Here is a 13,538-nt window from a genome sequence, read left to right as displayed (position 1 = left end):
GGATCACTATTTCAGATGTTTCCTATTTTGGTATTATTCTTCACACTTTAGCTAAAAATATCCTTTAAAAGAGTCTAAAGTGTTTCTCTCTTTGTATAATCATTTCTCTTCTAAGCAGGCATATGATTAACCTGGAGAGATGAATATTTTCTTTTTTAAAAATGATTTATTTATTTTTATTGTAAAGTCAGATATACAGAGAGGAGGAGAGACAGAGGGAAAGATCTTTCTTCCGATGGTTCACTCCCCAAGTGGCCACAACAGCTAGACCTGAGCCGATTCAAAGCCAGGAGCCAGGAGCTTCTTCCAGGTCTCCCAGGCAGGTTCCCAAGGTTTTGGGCCTTTTTCGACTGCTTTCCCAGGCCATAAGCAGGGAGCTGAATGGGAAGTGGGGCCACTGGCATTAGAACCAGTGCCCATATGGGATCCTGGTGTGTGCAAGGCGAGGACTTTAGCTGCTAGGCTACTGCGCCGGGCCCAAAATTTTTCTTTTCAAGTGGTATTTTGGGAAGCCCCACATTTGTCCACTAAAATCCCAGTGTGTCATCTCACCTATTGGACCCTTTAAAAGCTTATTTCTCATACTCTGTGCTATGTTTCTGCCTCTGTTATATCTCTTCTGTCCTGGAAGTTGGGGAACATTTGGCAGTGCTGCTATCCATGCTGTGAGGAGTACTTTACTGGCAAGAAGAAATAGGACACCCTTAGACCAATTTCTCCAGATTGGAAATTTGTTCTGGTATTTTCTCATAAAAAAAAACCTGAGTAATTAAAAAAAAACCCTTTAATACTAGAGGGGATTTAAAAAAGATTATTGCAAGTGGAATTCAAGGATAAGCTTGTTTGGCACAAAACTTTTTAAGATTTCTGCATGTGTTTTCTCCATTGTGAATTTTACATGAAAATTTGAAAACTGGATCTGGCAGAATGGCTCATTGGCTAATCCTACCCTTGCAAGTGCTGGGATCCTATATAGGTGCCAATTTGTGTCTTGGTTGCTTCAGTTCCCATCCAGCTCCCTGCTTGTGGCCTGGGAAAGCAGTGGAGGATGGCCCAAAGTCTTGGAACCCTGCACCCGCGCGGGAGACCCAGAGGAAGCTCCTGGCTCCTGGTTTTGGATCAGCTCAGCTCTGGCTGTTGCAGTCATTTGGAAAGTGAAGCAAAGGATGGAAGATCTTTCTGTTTCTCCTCTTTGTAAATCATCCAAAAAAATCTTTAAAGATTTTGAAAATCCTTCATATTTTCTTACTTTATTGTGGAGTAATTGCTTAAGATATTTCAATAATTATCAAATTAAAAAGCCAACTAAAATATATTTAGTTTTTCATTTAAAAACAGCAGTGTAACATGTACAAAAATAAATTTTCATATTTCTTGAATATGGAATTTAATGTAGTATGTTTCTTTATGACTCTCTTAATTTTTTAAAAGGAATTTATTTTTATTGCAAAGGCAGAATTTCAGAGGAGAGACAGAGAGAAGATCTGCCAGCTGCTGCCTCATTCCTGAAATGGCTGCACCTGCTGGAGCTGAGCTGATCTGAAACCAGGAGTCAGGAATTTCTTCTGGTCTTTCAGGTGGGTCCAGGGGCCCAAGCACTTTAGCCATTCTTCACTGCTTTCCAGGTGATTAGCAGGGCACTGCATCAAAGATGGAGCAACAGCGACATAAAGTGACACCAATATGGGGTGCTGGTGCCTCGGGTGGGGCTAAGCTACTATACCGTGATGTCAAAATTATTACCCCTAATTTTTTTAAACGACTTATTTATTTTTATTCGAAAGGCAGACTTTATGGAGAGGGAAGGTGAGACAGCAGAATTGATGATAGTTTTTAAATAAGGGCTCTATGGTTTCTGAGTCTTGGTTGGTTTCTACTTGAGCTGTCACTTGGGAAAGAGACTGACTGGATGGATGATCACCAGACCAGACAGGCGATCTGAACGCTTTCCATTTCTTTACCAGTTACCATGGTGGAAGTCATCTTCCTGCATTTAAAAAAAATTTTAAACTTCAACTTCCGTTCAACTCTTTGGCAGTGTCCCGCTGCACATTCAGCCATTTCTGTGAGCTCTCCCTGTCTCTGGGTGACTTGCGGCCTCCCATCACGCTGCTGCTGCTGAGTTTGTTTCACTTCTCTGTGATCCTCATTTCCCTCGCCTTTGCTTCATTTCCTCCACCTCTGTTTCCTTACCAGAACAATAGGGCTGGGGACATGGTGTTCTGCCAATCCAAAAATCCAAAGAGAAGGATGATGCTTCTTCTTCTTTTTTAATCTGAAGAGCTTTCATGTGCAGAAATGTTTAAGCATTTCAATAAACACTCTTATTATGGAAGAAGAATACACCTGAATGTTTGCATACTTTGCAGAAGTATGAAAGCACACACACACACACACACACACACACACACATACACACACACACAGACACATACACACACACATACACACACACACACAGAGTTAAACTAGAAGTTGAATTTGCAGAGAGATAGTGAAAGATTTTATTTCCCCCATGAAGTCAACTAGATCATGTACAGGTGGATTACATACTTTGTTTTCACTTGGAAATATCTGAAAATCCCAACATGCTCATAATACTTTTATTTCATACTTGGGTTTCATTCCTGTTAAAGCTATTAGCTCCAGCCACATCCCTGGGCAAATCAGCATTGTTTAGCATTTGCTCAATGACATGACCAAGATATACAGCTCTGTGGGACAGTGTAATTTTTTTGCTCCCTTCTCATATAGGAAGGTGGGGGCAATTTTCAATTTCCAATTTTGAATTCCTATAGATTGCTTCTCAGAACGCATGCCACTTGCATTAAGAAGTCGATTAGAGCGCCTCTTCTGTGATTCTCCCAAATTCTTTTTGTCTGTATTCAGCATTACTGAACCAAACCCTCCAAGGTGGTTGCAATGAGAGGAATAAGAAAATGTTTCCTCTGAACAGTCATGAAATGGACTGAAATTGGCACATTTTGTTTACTTGTGAACTGGAGAATGAATGAGTGAAGGCTGTAGCAAGGCATATCTTGGTTCACTGTAGGCACAACTCACTGAGAGTCAGTATGACTCACTGACCCTGTTGGTTTCCTGAGGGATCTGTGGGTAACGCATTATATAATACTTGAAGTGAAGTGTTCCAGCCTGATTTGCATGGAATGTTGAAGAGAGGATCTCAGCTTTGGATTTGGCTTGCACCTGACACAGATAAACTAAGTTGCTTTAAGGGAGGTCCATGGAGACAGTCCCAAATCCATGTCACAAGGAGATATATATGGGGAGCAGAGTGGAGGGGTTCAAGAGTAGTAACAGGATTTGTGGAGTTTTATGGTCTATGCAGTACATAACTTCTCATAATTCACATGGGTTTTAGTTAGGGATAAGTAATTTTCAACATTAAGTATTTATTGAGGCATCAAATTTTTATAGATATAATAGAAGATAGGAAAATTTGGCTTCCATGCTAAATTAAGTTGTAGTCTTCTGGGAAAGAGAACCATCTACAATAAAATGATGAACCAAGGCAGCATGACATAAAGCCTTCCACCATTTGCTCTGACAGTCAATTGCACAATTTATGTTCCAGTCTATTTGCACTAATGACAACTTACATTTTATGTTTAATGAATGTGATATATGCTTATTAACTCCATAGCCTAGAAGCAATGCCGTTAAAATAAAAAATGTAGCTCTATAATTATAAGGATGCTTTCAAAGAGTTTATGAAAATGGAATTAATTTTCTTGTGGTTCAAAAAACTTTGAAATCGACACATAGTTTTTTTTTTTAATGGTGTGTTTCTCCATAAACTTCTTGAAGATTCCATGTAAGCACAGATTTCAATTATGCTTGTGTCAAAGTAAGGTTTTTTTGAGATTTATTTATTTTTATTGGAAAGTCATACATACAGGGGAGGGGAGAGACAGAGAGGAAGCTCTTCCTTCCATTGATTCACTCCTCAAGTAGCCACAATGGCTGAAGCTGAGCAGATCCGAAGCCAGGAGCCAGGAACTTTTTCCAGTTCTTCCACATGGGTGCAGGGTCCTAAGACTTTGGGCCGTCCTCGCCTGCTTTCTCAGGGCACAAGCAGGGAGCTGAGTGGGAGAAGCAGGGCCACTGGGACATGGACTGACGCCCATAAGGGATTCTGGCATGTGCAAGGTGAGGACTTTAGCCATTAGGCTACCGTGCCGGGCCCAGCTTATCTTTTTAAACTCTCTACTTAGCATTCTCCTTAATTCTCCCTGTCATTGTATGTACTCTGATTATTTTGAGGAAAAAAAAAAAAAGACCAGACTCTGGAAAGCAAATTAAGTCCTTCCTCCAGCATCCAGGCCCATTTTCATAAGGGTCGTGTTCAGCTACGACTTTGTTTTCACAGAGATCATTTTTTACCGTGAATAATCTGCCTGTTTCATCATTTACATTAGCAACTCTTCCAAACTTAGCCCTTGTGCCATCACCTTCAGAAAGCCTTTCCTGACCTTGATTCTCACCCACTGTGCCCCGTGATCCTAGTCCCTTCTGCTACAACGCTGCTATCATAATTTGTTACGTTTTATTTATAAGCCCATGAGTAGCTTGGTAAAATTAATATCTGAAGAAGACTTCTGTTAAAGTAAAAAAAAAACAACTTGGGAGTAAGAATAATGCACATGGAAGCATTGTGTTTATTCAGGCATGAGATAAGCAAGGACATCTCGAAGACTTTGCCGTCGCAGCTAAGGAGATTTCACTGACTGGGACACCAAAGAAGTGGCTGAGATGGAGATGACTATGAAATAGTGATCTTGAGAAGCAAATAAGGTGTTCGATCAACTCACAGAGAAGTGGATTGTGATTGGGAGAGACAGAAGGTTTTGTGGTTGAACATGATGACATAGAGCTGAAGAGGGGAGATGCCGCAGTATTTGGAGGCTGACATTGGTACACATGAAGGAGGTTATGACTCTTTTATACAGATGAGGGTGCTAGGATTCATTATGACAGCAGTAGCAGATCGAATGATAGGTTAGATGGCTTGGGAAGACTGAAATGACAAATTTGGATGAGGTCTCATAAGTCTTATAGAATTCCCCACCATTAAAAATGTAGGGAAGAACAGGATTTGAGGAAGTGGTAGCAACTTTTTTTTTTTTTTTTAACGTGTTGTTTGTTTTACTCGAAAGTTTGACTTACATGGAGATCTTCTATCTGCTGCTCTACTTCCCAAATGTTCGCAACAGCCAGAGCTGGCCTGGGCTGAAGCTGGGGACGAGGAGCTTCGCCCATGTCTATCATGTGAGTGCAGGGGCCCAAGATCTTGAATCCTCCATTGCTGCTTTTCGAGGCCATTAGGAGAAAGATGGATGGGAAGTAAAGTAGTCCATATGGGTAATTGGAGCTTCAGGCAGAGGATTAGCTTGCTATGCCACTACACCACTGGCAAGAGTGAAAAAAGGGAGACAGAGCAGGATCTGTGTAAGTGGGTCTTGACTTGGAAACTCATTTTTATCTTTGTTTCAGCCCTATGAATTTTATCCTTGGTATGGATGATACAGCATCTAAAGTTTCTCTCTGAATTACTGCCACGTTGAAACTTACATAATCCACATGGAAGTTCTTTCAAATCAAACTATTACTGAATTTGTTCTGCTTGGCTTCTATGACATCCCCGAGCTGCACCCCCTTTTTTTCACTGTATTCACTGCCCTCTATGCCTCTATCCTCATGGGGAACATGCTGATTCTTGTGGCCGTTGTGTGCTCGCACAGGCTCCACACACCCATGTATTTCTTTCTGGCTAATCTGTCCTTCTTGGAAATCCTCTACACCTCCACAGTGGTGCCAAAAATGCTGCAGGGGTTCCTGCAGGAGGCAGCCATCTCTGTGGCTGGTTGTTTGCTTCAGTTCTTCACCTTTGGCTCGCTAGCCACAGTCGAATGCTTCTTGCTGGCTGTCATGGCGTATGATCGCTATCTGGCAATCTGCTACCCACTCCGCTACCCACTCCTGATGGGACCCAGGTGGTGTTTGGGGCTGGTGCTCACAGCCTGGCTGTCTGGCTTCATGGTGGATGGGTTGGTTGTGGCTCTGATGGCCCAGCTGAGATTCTGCGGCTCCAAATACATTGACCACTTCTACTGTGACTTCACGCCTCTGGTGGGCCTAGCTTGCTCAGATCCCACGGTGGCCCAGATGACAACGTTTGTTCTCTCCGTGGTCTGCCTCACTGTGCCCTTTGGACTGATTCTGACATCATATGTTCAGATTGTCGTGGCTGTTCTGAGGGTTCCTACTGAGACTGGCAGGAGAAAGGCTTTTTCCACCTGCTCCTCCCACCTCGCTGTAGTGTCCACCTTTTACGGAACCTTGATTGTCTTGTATGCTGCACCCTCTGCCATCCACTCCCAGCTCCTTGCCAAGATCTTTGCCCTGCTCTACACTGTTGTCACTCCAATCTTCAATCCTGTGGTCTACACCCTGAGGAACAAAGAGGTCCATCAGGTGCTATGGAGGCTTCTCCACCTCAGGCAAACAGCAACTCTGGATTCCAGAAGGAGGGGAATGAAGATTTTATTTGGATTTTCTCTACCTCCATTGGGAAGTCTTCCAGAATTAGCTGAAGATTAACTTTACCCTGTTTCAACACTTCCTATCACACGTTTGCAATTATGCTAAAAATTAGGATGATAGCAAAGCAATTTTCAGTGTAGTATTAAAATTGGTTTAAATTTACATGTTTTAAAAATGAAATATGCCATAAATGTTTAGTATAGAAAAATAAAAACTGCTAAAATAAGCCCATTGTTTATGAATATCATTGCTGTATGACATTTCAAATTTTTTTCCTATTGGATTGGGTCATATATTTTGTTATCTGATTTTCTGTTAGGCAATATGTCATGAATAACTTACCTGTATTGACAAATATTTGCTTCTTTAGTCTTCTGGGCTTCATAATGTGGCTAACCATGATTTATTTAGTCTATTGTTCAGAAATTTTTAATTGCATTCAAGCTCTTTACTAAACATGCATTTCTTATATTTAGATTACATTCAGATTATTATGGTTTATAGTGATTTAGTTCTTTGGATACATTTTGCTTAGATGCTTAGAATGTATCTGGAAGCAGATGCTATAAAATCTTTGCTTGTAGATTCCTATAGCTGGTCACGTAAGATTTATAATCAAATTATAAGGCTCAACCTTCAAGATCTAATGACACATATCTTTAAAAAGTAAATCTGAATTCATTGCATTTATTAGTTCAACTTTTTTTTGTAGAAAATCTCATAGTTTATCCTCATCTCTCATTAGCTAGGCTCAGCATCAATATGTTGCTAATCTTGTCTTAATTACCTTTAGCTCTTCTCCTTTTTTAAAAAAATACTTATTTACTTTTATTGGAAAGGAAGTTTTGCAGAGAAAAGGAGAGACGAAGATCCTCTGTCTGATAGTTCACTCCCCAAGTGGCCACAGGCTGAAGCTGTGCTGATCCAAAATCAGGAGCCAGGAACAAGGAGCTTCTTCCAAGTCTCTCACAGGGGTGCAGGTCCCAAGGCCTTGGACCATTCTCAATTGCTTTCCCAGGCCACAGGCAGGGAGCTGAATGGGAGATGGAACAGCAGGGACTGACACTCATATGGGATCCCAGTGCTTGCAAGGCGAGAACTTTAGCCACTAAGCTACCACATTAGGCTCAGCTGTTTTTCTTAATGTATTTGCTTTGTTGGGAAGTTTCGTGGCAAATTCTCAATGCTGTAGAATTGTGCTGTGTAAATTTTGTCTGTATGTATTCTACAAGTCAGTGCTTAATAGCTTTCTCACTGGCACACATTTTACATGCCTACTGTATACCATTATGGCGCTTAACATAATTGTAAACAAATATCATCTAGCACATAGTATGTTTCAATTTCTTTATTGATTTCCAAGAGATTTCTTTAAATGGAGATCTGAGGTTTGCATAAAACATTTGGTTGTTTCGCTGATAGTTCCCTTACACCATTGTAGATCTTTCTTCCCCTTTGGTTCATGCCACAGAGAAACTGGCTTATCAGTCTGGTAAGATGTCCCATGTTCTAGATTGGGTTTATCATCAGTGGTTGTTACTTCTCCTGTTAACGTCCACATTACCCAGAGTTTGGATTCTCTTTGTGTACACATGCACACACACACACACACACACACACACACACACACACACATTTTTTCCAGTGGCATCCGATGTCTGATTAAATAACGAATATTCAGATAGAGAGAAAAATGTTTATATTCATTCACCAGATCCTGGAGAACAGGAAAGACTTTGTAAGGCCAGATGAATTGCGAACTTAAGTTATCCATTTAGTAATCATTCATTTGAAAATGATAAGTTATTATAGTAGTATTTGAAAGGAGGCGTTTAATTGTAGGTATAGGTGATACAGGAAGAAAGTCTTGGCTAGATGTGGATCAGATACAGGCACTGTAAAGAAAATTCAGTTGGATAATCTCTGGGATCTGCCTCCTAAGACAGAGCTGTGTGTAGTTCATACACTGAATTGTTCTGAATAAAATTGAATATCACCTGTATTTTCTTAAAAAAATTAGTTATTTTTATTGGAAAGTCAGATACACAAAGAGGAAGATCTTCTCTCCACTGATCACTCCCCAAGTGGCTGCAACAGCCAGAGCTGAGCTGATCCGAAGCCAAGAGCCTCTTCCCGGTCTCAACGTGGGTGCAGGATCCCAAAGTCTTGGACCATCTTTGACTGCTTTTCCAGGACACAAGAAGGGAGTTTGATGGGAAGTGGAGCCGTTGAGACATGAACTACTGCCCATATGGCATCCCAATGTGTGCAAGGCGAGTAATTTGGCCACTAGATCCACGCTGGGCCACAGTTTGTGTGTGTGTGTGTGTGTGTGAGAGAGAGAGAGAGAGAGAGAGAGAAAGTTTAATTCAAGTCATGTTTATTTATTTATTTTTGGATGATTTTTACATAGGTAATTAGGTTGCAAAGGTTCAAGGACTATAGGAAGGTGGGTGAGACTATTATTTCTACAATCTCTTTTTTTTTTCCTTTTCAGTTGAGTTTAAATCGTATAATTCTTAATGCACAATAACATTAACTGCATGGTGTAGTGCAAATAAAAACAATGTGTACATAGCGTCTGCTGTAATACATGGTACATATAGATAAAGGAGCTGAATGTATCACAGTGACTGAAGCAGTGCACATTCTATTTATAATATAATATATCCAAAATTTTCTTTGAATTATCTTTTCCCTATCTGTATCTGAAAGAACAGTTTCTTCTAGTGATGCACTTTATTTTTTTAGAACAAAATCATATGCAGGATATTTTTTTATTCTACTACAAAACAAGGAGTGTAAAAGCAATGCACCTAATGAAGCCTTCAATTTCCATTTACAGTCAGAAACTCTCAGAATGACACATGCGCAGGATAAGCACAGAATTACCCAAAGTACCCTGAAAAGTGAGGAATTAAACAGGGAGAATCTCAAAAACCCTATTCTTATTAACAAGGATGGTCTTGATGGCATTGGCGGAGATAGAACTGAAGAGGGTAATTTTCAGTGATGTTGATGACAGCACAGATGTCATGGACTGCAGTCAAGGTGCTGGCTGGGGATCTTCATTAAACCACTGACGAAAACGCCGAGAGTTACCAAATGATTGTAGTGATGGAGCTAATCAAGCTTTTGTGATATTAATGTTGGAAGGCAATTCAAACAATCCAGTGTTGTTTCCAGCAGATGACACAGCACCCTATGATAGCCGTGGGGTTATGTGACTACTAGCTTTGCTAGAGTGGTGTGAACTGAGTGATGTTTCCTCAAGTGCTTGGTTAATCCCAATCCTGAAAGTCCTCCCAGCCCAGAATCCTTTTCAGTGAACTTTTCACATCTTTATTTCTCAGGCTGTAAATGAAAGGGTTCAGAGTGGGAGTTACCAAGGTGTACATGACAGCAGCAACCAGCTCCCCAGAGGCGTGGGAAGGTGATGGGGGCTTCAGGTATGTGGCGAAGACTGTGCTGTAGAAGAGGATGACCATGGAGATGTGGGAACCACACGTGGCCAGGGCCTTCTGCTTCCCCTGTGTGGATGGAACCCTAACCACAGCATAGAAAATACGAGCATAAGAACCTACGATGCAGAGCAGGGGCACGATTCCCAACAATCCAGCCAGTGCCATCATCAGATCCTCATTGAGGTGGGCATCAGAACAGGACAGCCACAAGAGCGGGCCAAAATCACAGAAAAAATGAGGAATGTCTTGATTGGTATAGAAAGACAACTGGGATAGCAACAGAGTATGGATGAGAGATACCGAGTGGGCCACTCCCCACGACCCACCCACCAGCACCCCACATCTACAAGGAGTCATGAGGACTGGATAGCGCAGAGGATGGCAAATAGCAGCATAGCGGTCAATGGCCATGATCATCAGAAGCAGGTTGTCCATGTCAGCAAAAACAGCAAAGAAGTACAACTGGGTCAGACATTCAGAGAAAGAGATGAAGCCATTACTGGTCCACAAGTTCCCCAGCATTTTGGGGGTTGTGGTAGTAGTGAAGCAGAGATCCACAAAGGAAAGCTGGCTGAGGAAGAAGTACATGGGTGTATGGAGGTGGGTGTCAGTGGTAATAACCAGCAGAAGCAGCAAATTCCCCAGGAGGCCCAGCAAGTAGAGAGTCAGAAAGAGAAGAAAGAGGAACTGCCGTTTCTCTGGGCCACTAGACATCCCTGAGAGGACCAGGTCGGGAGTCTGGCTGCAATTCATTCCGGTGTTGTTGCGCTGCTAGGAAGTCTCTAGTGTGTGGGTCCTATCTCCTGAATGTGGTCTCCTTCCATTACCAATCTGGGAAATGGAGAAGAGAAATGAAAATAACAGTAGCAGAGACAAGGGTTAAATTCATACGGGATATTCAAAGGAGGAGGCACAAATATGAAAGCAGGGGAGGGGAGACTTTCTCTGTGAAGAACTAGGTCAATCCAACTTTGTTTTGCGTGATGCTGTTATGACTTGGTGTGAGCTGCATCTGACAACAGTTCCTCTGAAGGCAGAGGCTGCAACTTACTCCTTAGCTTAGTGGTTGGCATGTCGTAGGAGCTCAGAAGCTGTTTTATCCATCTGTTTAGTAACTGCTCTCGTTTAAGCTGCTGCTGATTGAGTAGAGCACTGCTGTCCTCCTCTTGATGAAAACAGGTGCAAAAATTCTCAATAAAATACTAGCAAATTGAGTGCTGCAACTAGTTAAAAAAAAGGAAGTAAGGGGTCCGGCAGCGTGACCTAGTGGTTAAAGTCCTGGCCTTGAACCTGCCAGGATCCCATATGGGCGCCGGTTCTAATCCTGGCAGCCCCACTTCCCATCCAGCTCCCTGCTTGTGGCCCAGGAAAGCAGTCGAGGACGGCCCAAAGCCTTGAGACCCTGCACCTGTGTGGGAGACCTGGAAGAGGTTCCTGGATCCTGGCTTTGGATTGGCATAGTACCAGCCGTTGCGCTCACTTGGGGAGGGAATCATCGGAGGGAAGATCTTCCTCTCTGTCTCTCCTCCTCTCTGTATATCTGACTTTCCAATAAATAAATAAATCTTGAAAAAAAAAAAGGAAGAAAGAAACCCACATAGATTAAGTTGACTTTTTCCAAAAAATCCAGGTACATTTCCATACATATAATCAACAAATGCGATTCATCATGTCAATGGAATGAAAGATTAAATTATAGAATTATCTCAGCAGATGTGGAGAAAATACAACATTCTTTATTTCAGCAAGTCTTAAATTGTATATTATAGAAGCAACATACTTCAATGTAATAGAAGCCATATATGACAATCATACAGCTGACGGAATATGGAATGGGGAAAAGCTCAAGTCATTTCCATTAAAAATCTGGACCAGAGGATGATGATGTCTTATTAAATGCAATTCTAGCAATGCTGCAGCTATCAGCCAAGAGAAAAATAGAAGGCATTCAAAGCAAAAAGGGGGATATCAAATTATTGCTTACAGATGGCATGGGGAACAAAAACTTTATATATACAGGGGAACAAAAACTTTACCAAGAGACTATTAAACTGAGGAAAATTCGGCCAAGTTGCAGAATAAGAAATCAATACACAAACCTTAGGAGAACTTTTACACACCAACAATAGTTTTGCTGAGAAAGAATGTATAGGAGCATTTCCATGCATAATAGCTACAAAATATTCAAATTCGGTGTGGCAAACTGAAACAGTTCTATAGTGAAAATTATGAAGAGTTTGTTTTCCTCACTCATAGGTTTCCTTAATTTTTACCTCTTGAGTGATGACCTTGGTAATATCCATTCTATCTAATGTTCTTGGACATACCAGAGTTGACTTCTTTCGCTTGCATCACTGAGCCCACGTCCGAAGGCAGAGCTGAGTTAACTCTAAGCTAAGCATTTTCAGCATTTCCCTCTCTTGAGAGTTGAGGAAATTTGTCTGGAGAAGGAATATTTCTTGGCCTTTTGAGGCCTGGTTCCCAGAGTTACTCATTAGTGGCATTATGAAGGAGTTTCTCAGTGAGAAAGTTGTCTATAGATGGCGTTGAGGAAAAAAAAAACACCAATTAAGCAGAAGTATGCTATTAAAAATGATTTGGAAATAAAATCAGAAAGGTCACAGCTTCTCTGTAGTCGTTACCATTCTTCCTTAAGCTAGAACAGCTTTAAGGAAGGACATACAGCGATACTATTTCATAGCCTTTAAGAGAATAATAGTTATGAATGTTTGAGTTACCCCAAATGCACACACACACACACACACACACGTTGTCCTTTCCTAAACAATTGCATATTGAAATATTTAGGCTACTTATGTGCCACATATCCTTATATATCTCTAATAGGCCTATCAAACTTACTTCCATCCAAATGTAAAATTTTGTTATAACCCCTTTCCTTCTCCTTGTGTCTCACTCTACACTCACCTATTAATGAATGGCTTTATGGAACATCCTTTGTTGAAGTAAGCTAAGAATCACATCAGGTGTTTGAGACTATCAAGAGGCAAAGTTTTAAATAATGTAAAAGCTTATTTTGTTTTTCTCTCATAAAAAGAGGATTAGATGTTGGTAGCATTGGGAGAGTATGGTTGATTTCTGGGGTCGTAAGAAACTCGAGTTCCTTCTGTTTTCCTAAAATATCAGTTCTATGTATTGGAGACTTCTAAATTCCAGGTTAGTGCTACAATTGTATTAGTTTTGGTAGTTATGCTGCTTCTCAGGCATACAATGTATTGTGTATGTGTGTATGCGTAAGACTCTCCCAACTCTCTGACCCATTTCAGATGTTTTTTTAAGAAATGTCACAACTTTTTCCATAGCTGATAGACTGGAACTTAGTTATGTAAACACAATCAATTTATAGGAAAGGATGTGAGTGAAATGCTTTAGTTGAATGCTTGAGTGCTTCAAATAAAATTATAAGCAATGAAAAAGGGAATAATAAGCATCAACTTGTCAATCTATTTTCAATCCTGAATTTTCGGTATGCTGTAATGGTGATGAAGC

At 40.9% G+C, this 13,538-nt stretch overlaps 2 protein-coding genes across 2 annotated transcripts; one reads left to right on the top strand and one right to left on the bottom strand.

Annotated features, from left to right (window-relative positions):
* The first annotated feature begins 5,601 nt into the window (after nucleotides 1-5,601).
* On the top strand, nucleotides 5,602-6,621 carry LOC121156337 (olfactory receptor 11A1-like). The gene has a single exon (XM_040979962.1). It carries the CDS (start codon nucleotides 5,602-5,604, stop codon nucleotides 6,619-6,621), a length of 1,020 nt encoding a protein of 339 aa, XP_040835896.1.
* Nucleotides 6,622-9,845: 3,224 nt separating this feature from the next.
* LOC121156336 (olfactory receptor 1361-like) lies at nucleotides 9,846-10,781 on the bottom strand. The gene has a single exon (XM_040979961.1). It carries the CDS (start codon nucleotides 10,779-10,781, stop codon nucleotides 9,846-9,848), a length of 936 nt encoding a protein of 311 aa, XP_040835895.1.
* Nucleotides 10,782-13,538: the final 2,757 nt, after the last annotated feature.

The sequence above is a fragment of the Ochotona curzoniae genome, unplaced genomic scaffold, assembly GCF_017591425.1.
Source record: "Ochotona curzoniae isolate NIBS_2020 unplaced genomic scaffold, NIBS_Ocur_1.0 contig_3350, whole genome shotgun sequence".
NCBI lineage: Eukaryota > Metazoa > Chordata > Mammalia > Lagomorpha > Ochotonidae > Ochotona > Ochotona curzoniae.
The sequence above is the reverse complement of the archived record's forward strand: the minus strand, read 5'-3'. Positions and strand labels throughout refer to the sequence as shown.

What these genes read in the sequence shown, in the direction of transcription:
- LOC121156336 (XM_040979961.1), bottom strand. Translation starts at nt 10,781, where the DNA reads ATGAATTGCAGCCAGACTCCCGACCTGGTCCTCTCAGGGATGTCTAGT.
- LOC121156337 (XM_040979962.1), top strand. Translation starts at nt 5,602, where the DNA reads ATGGAAGTTCTTTCAAATCAAACTATTACTGAATTTGTTCTGCTTGGC.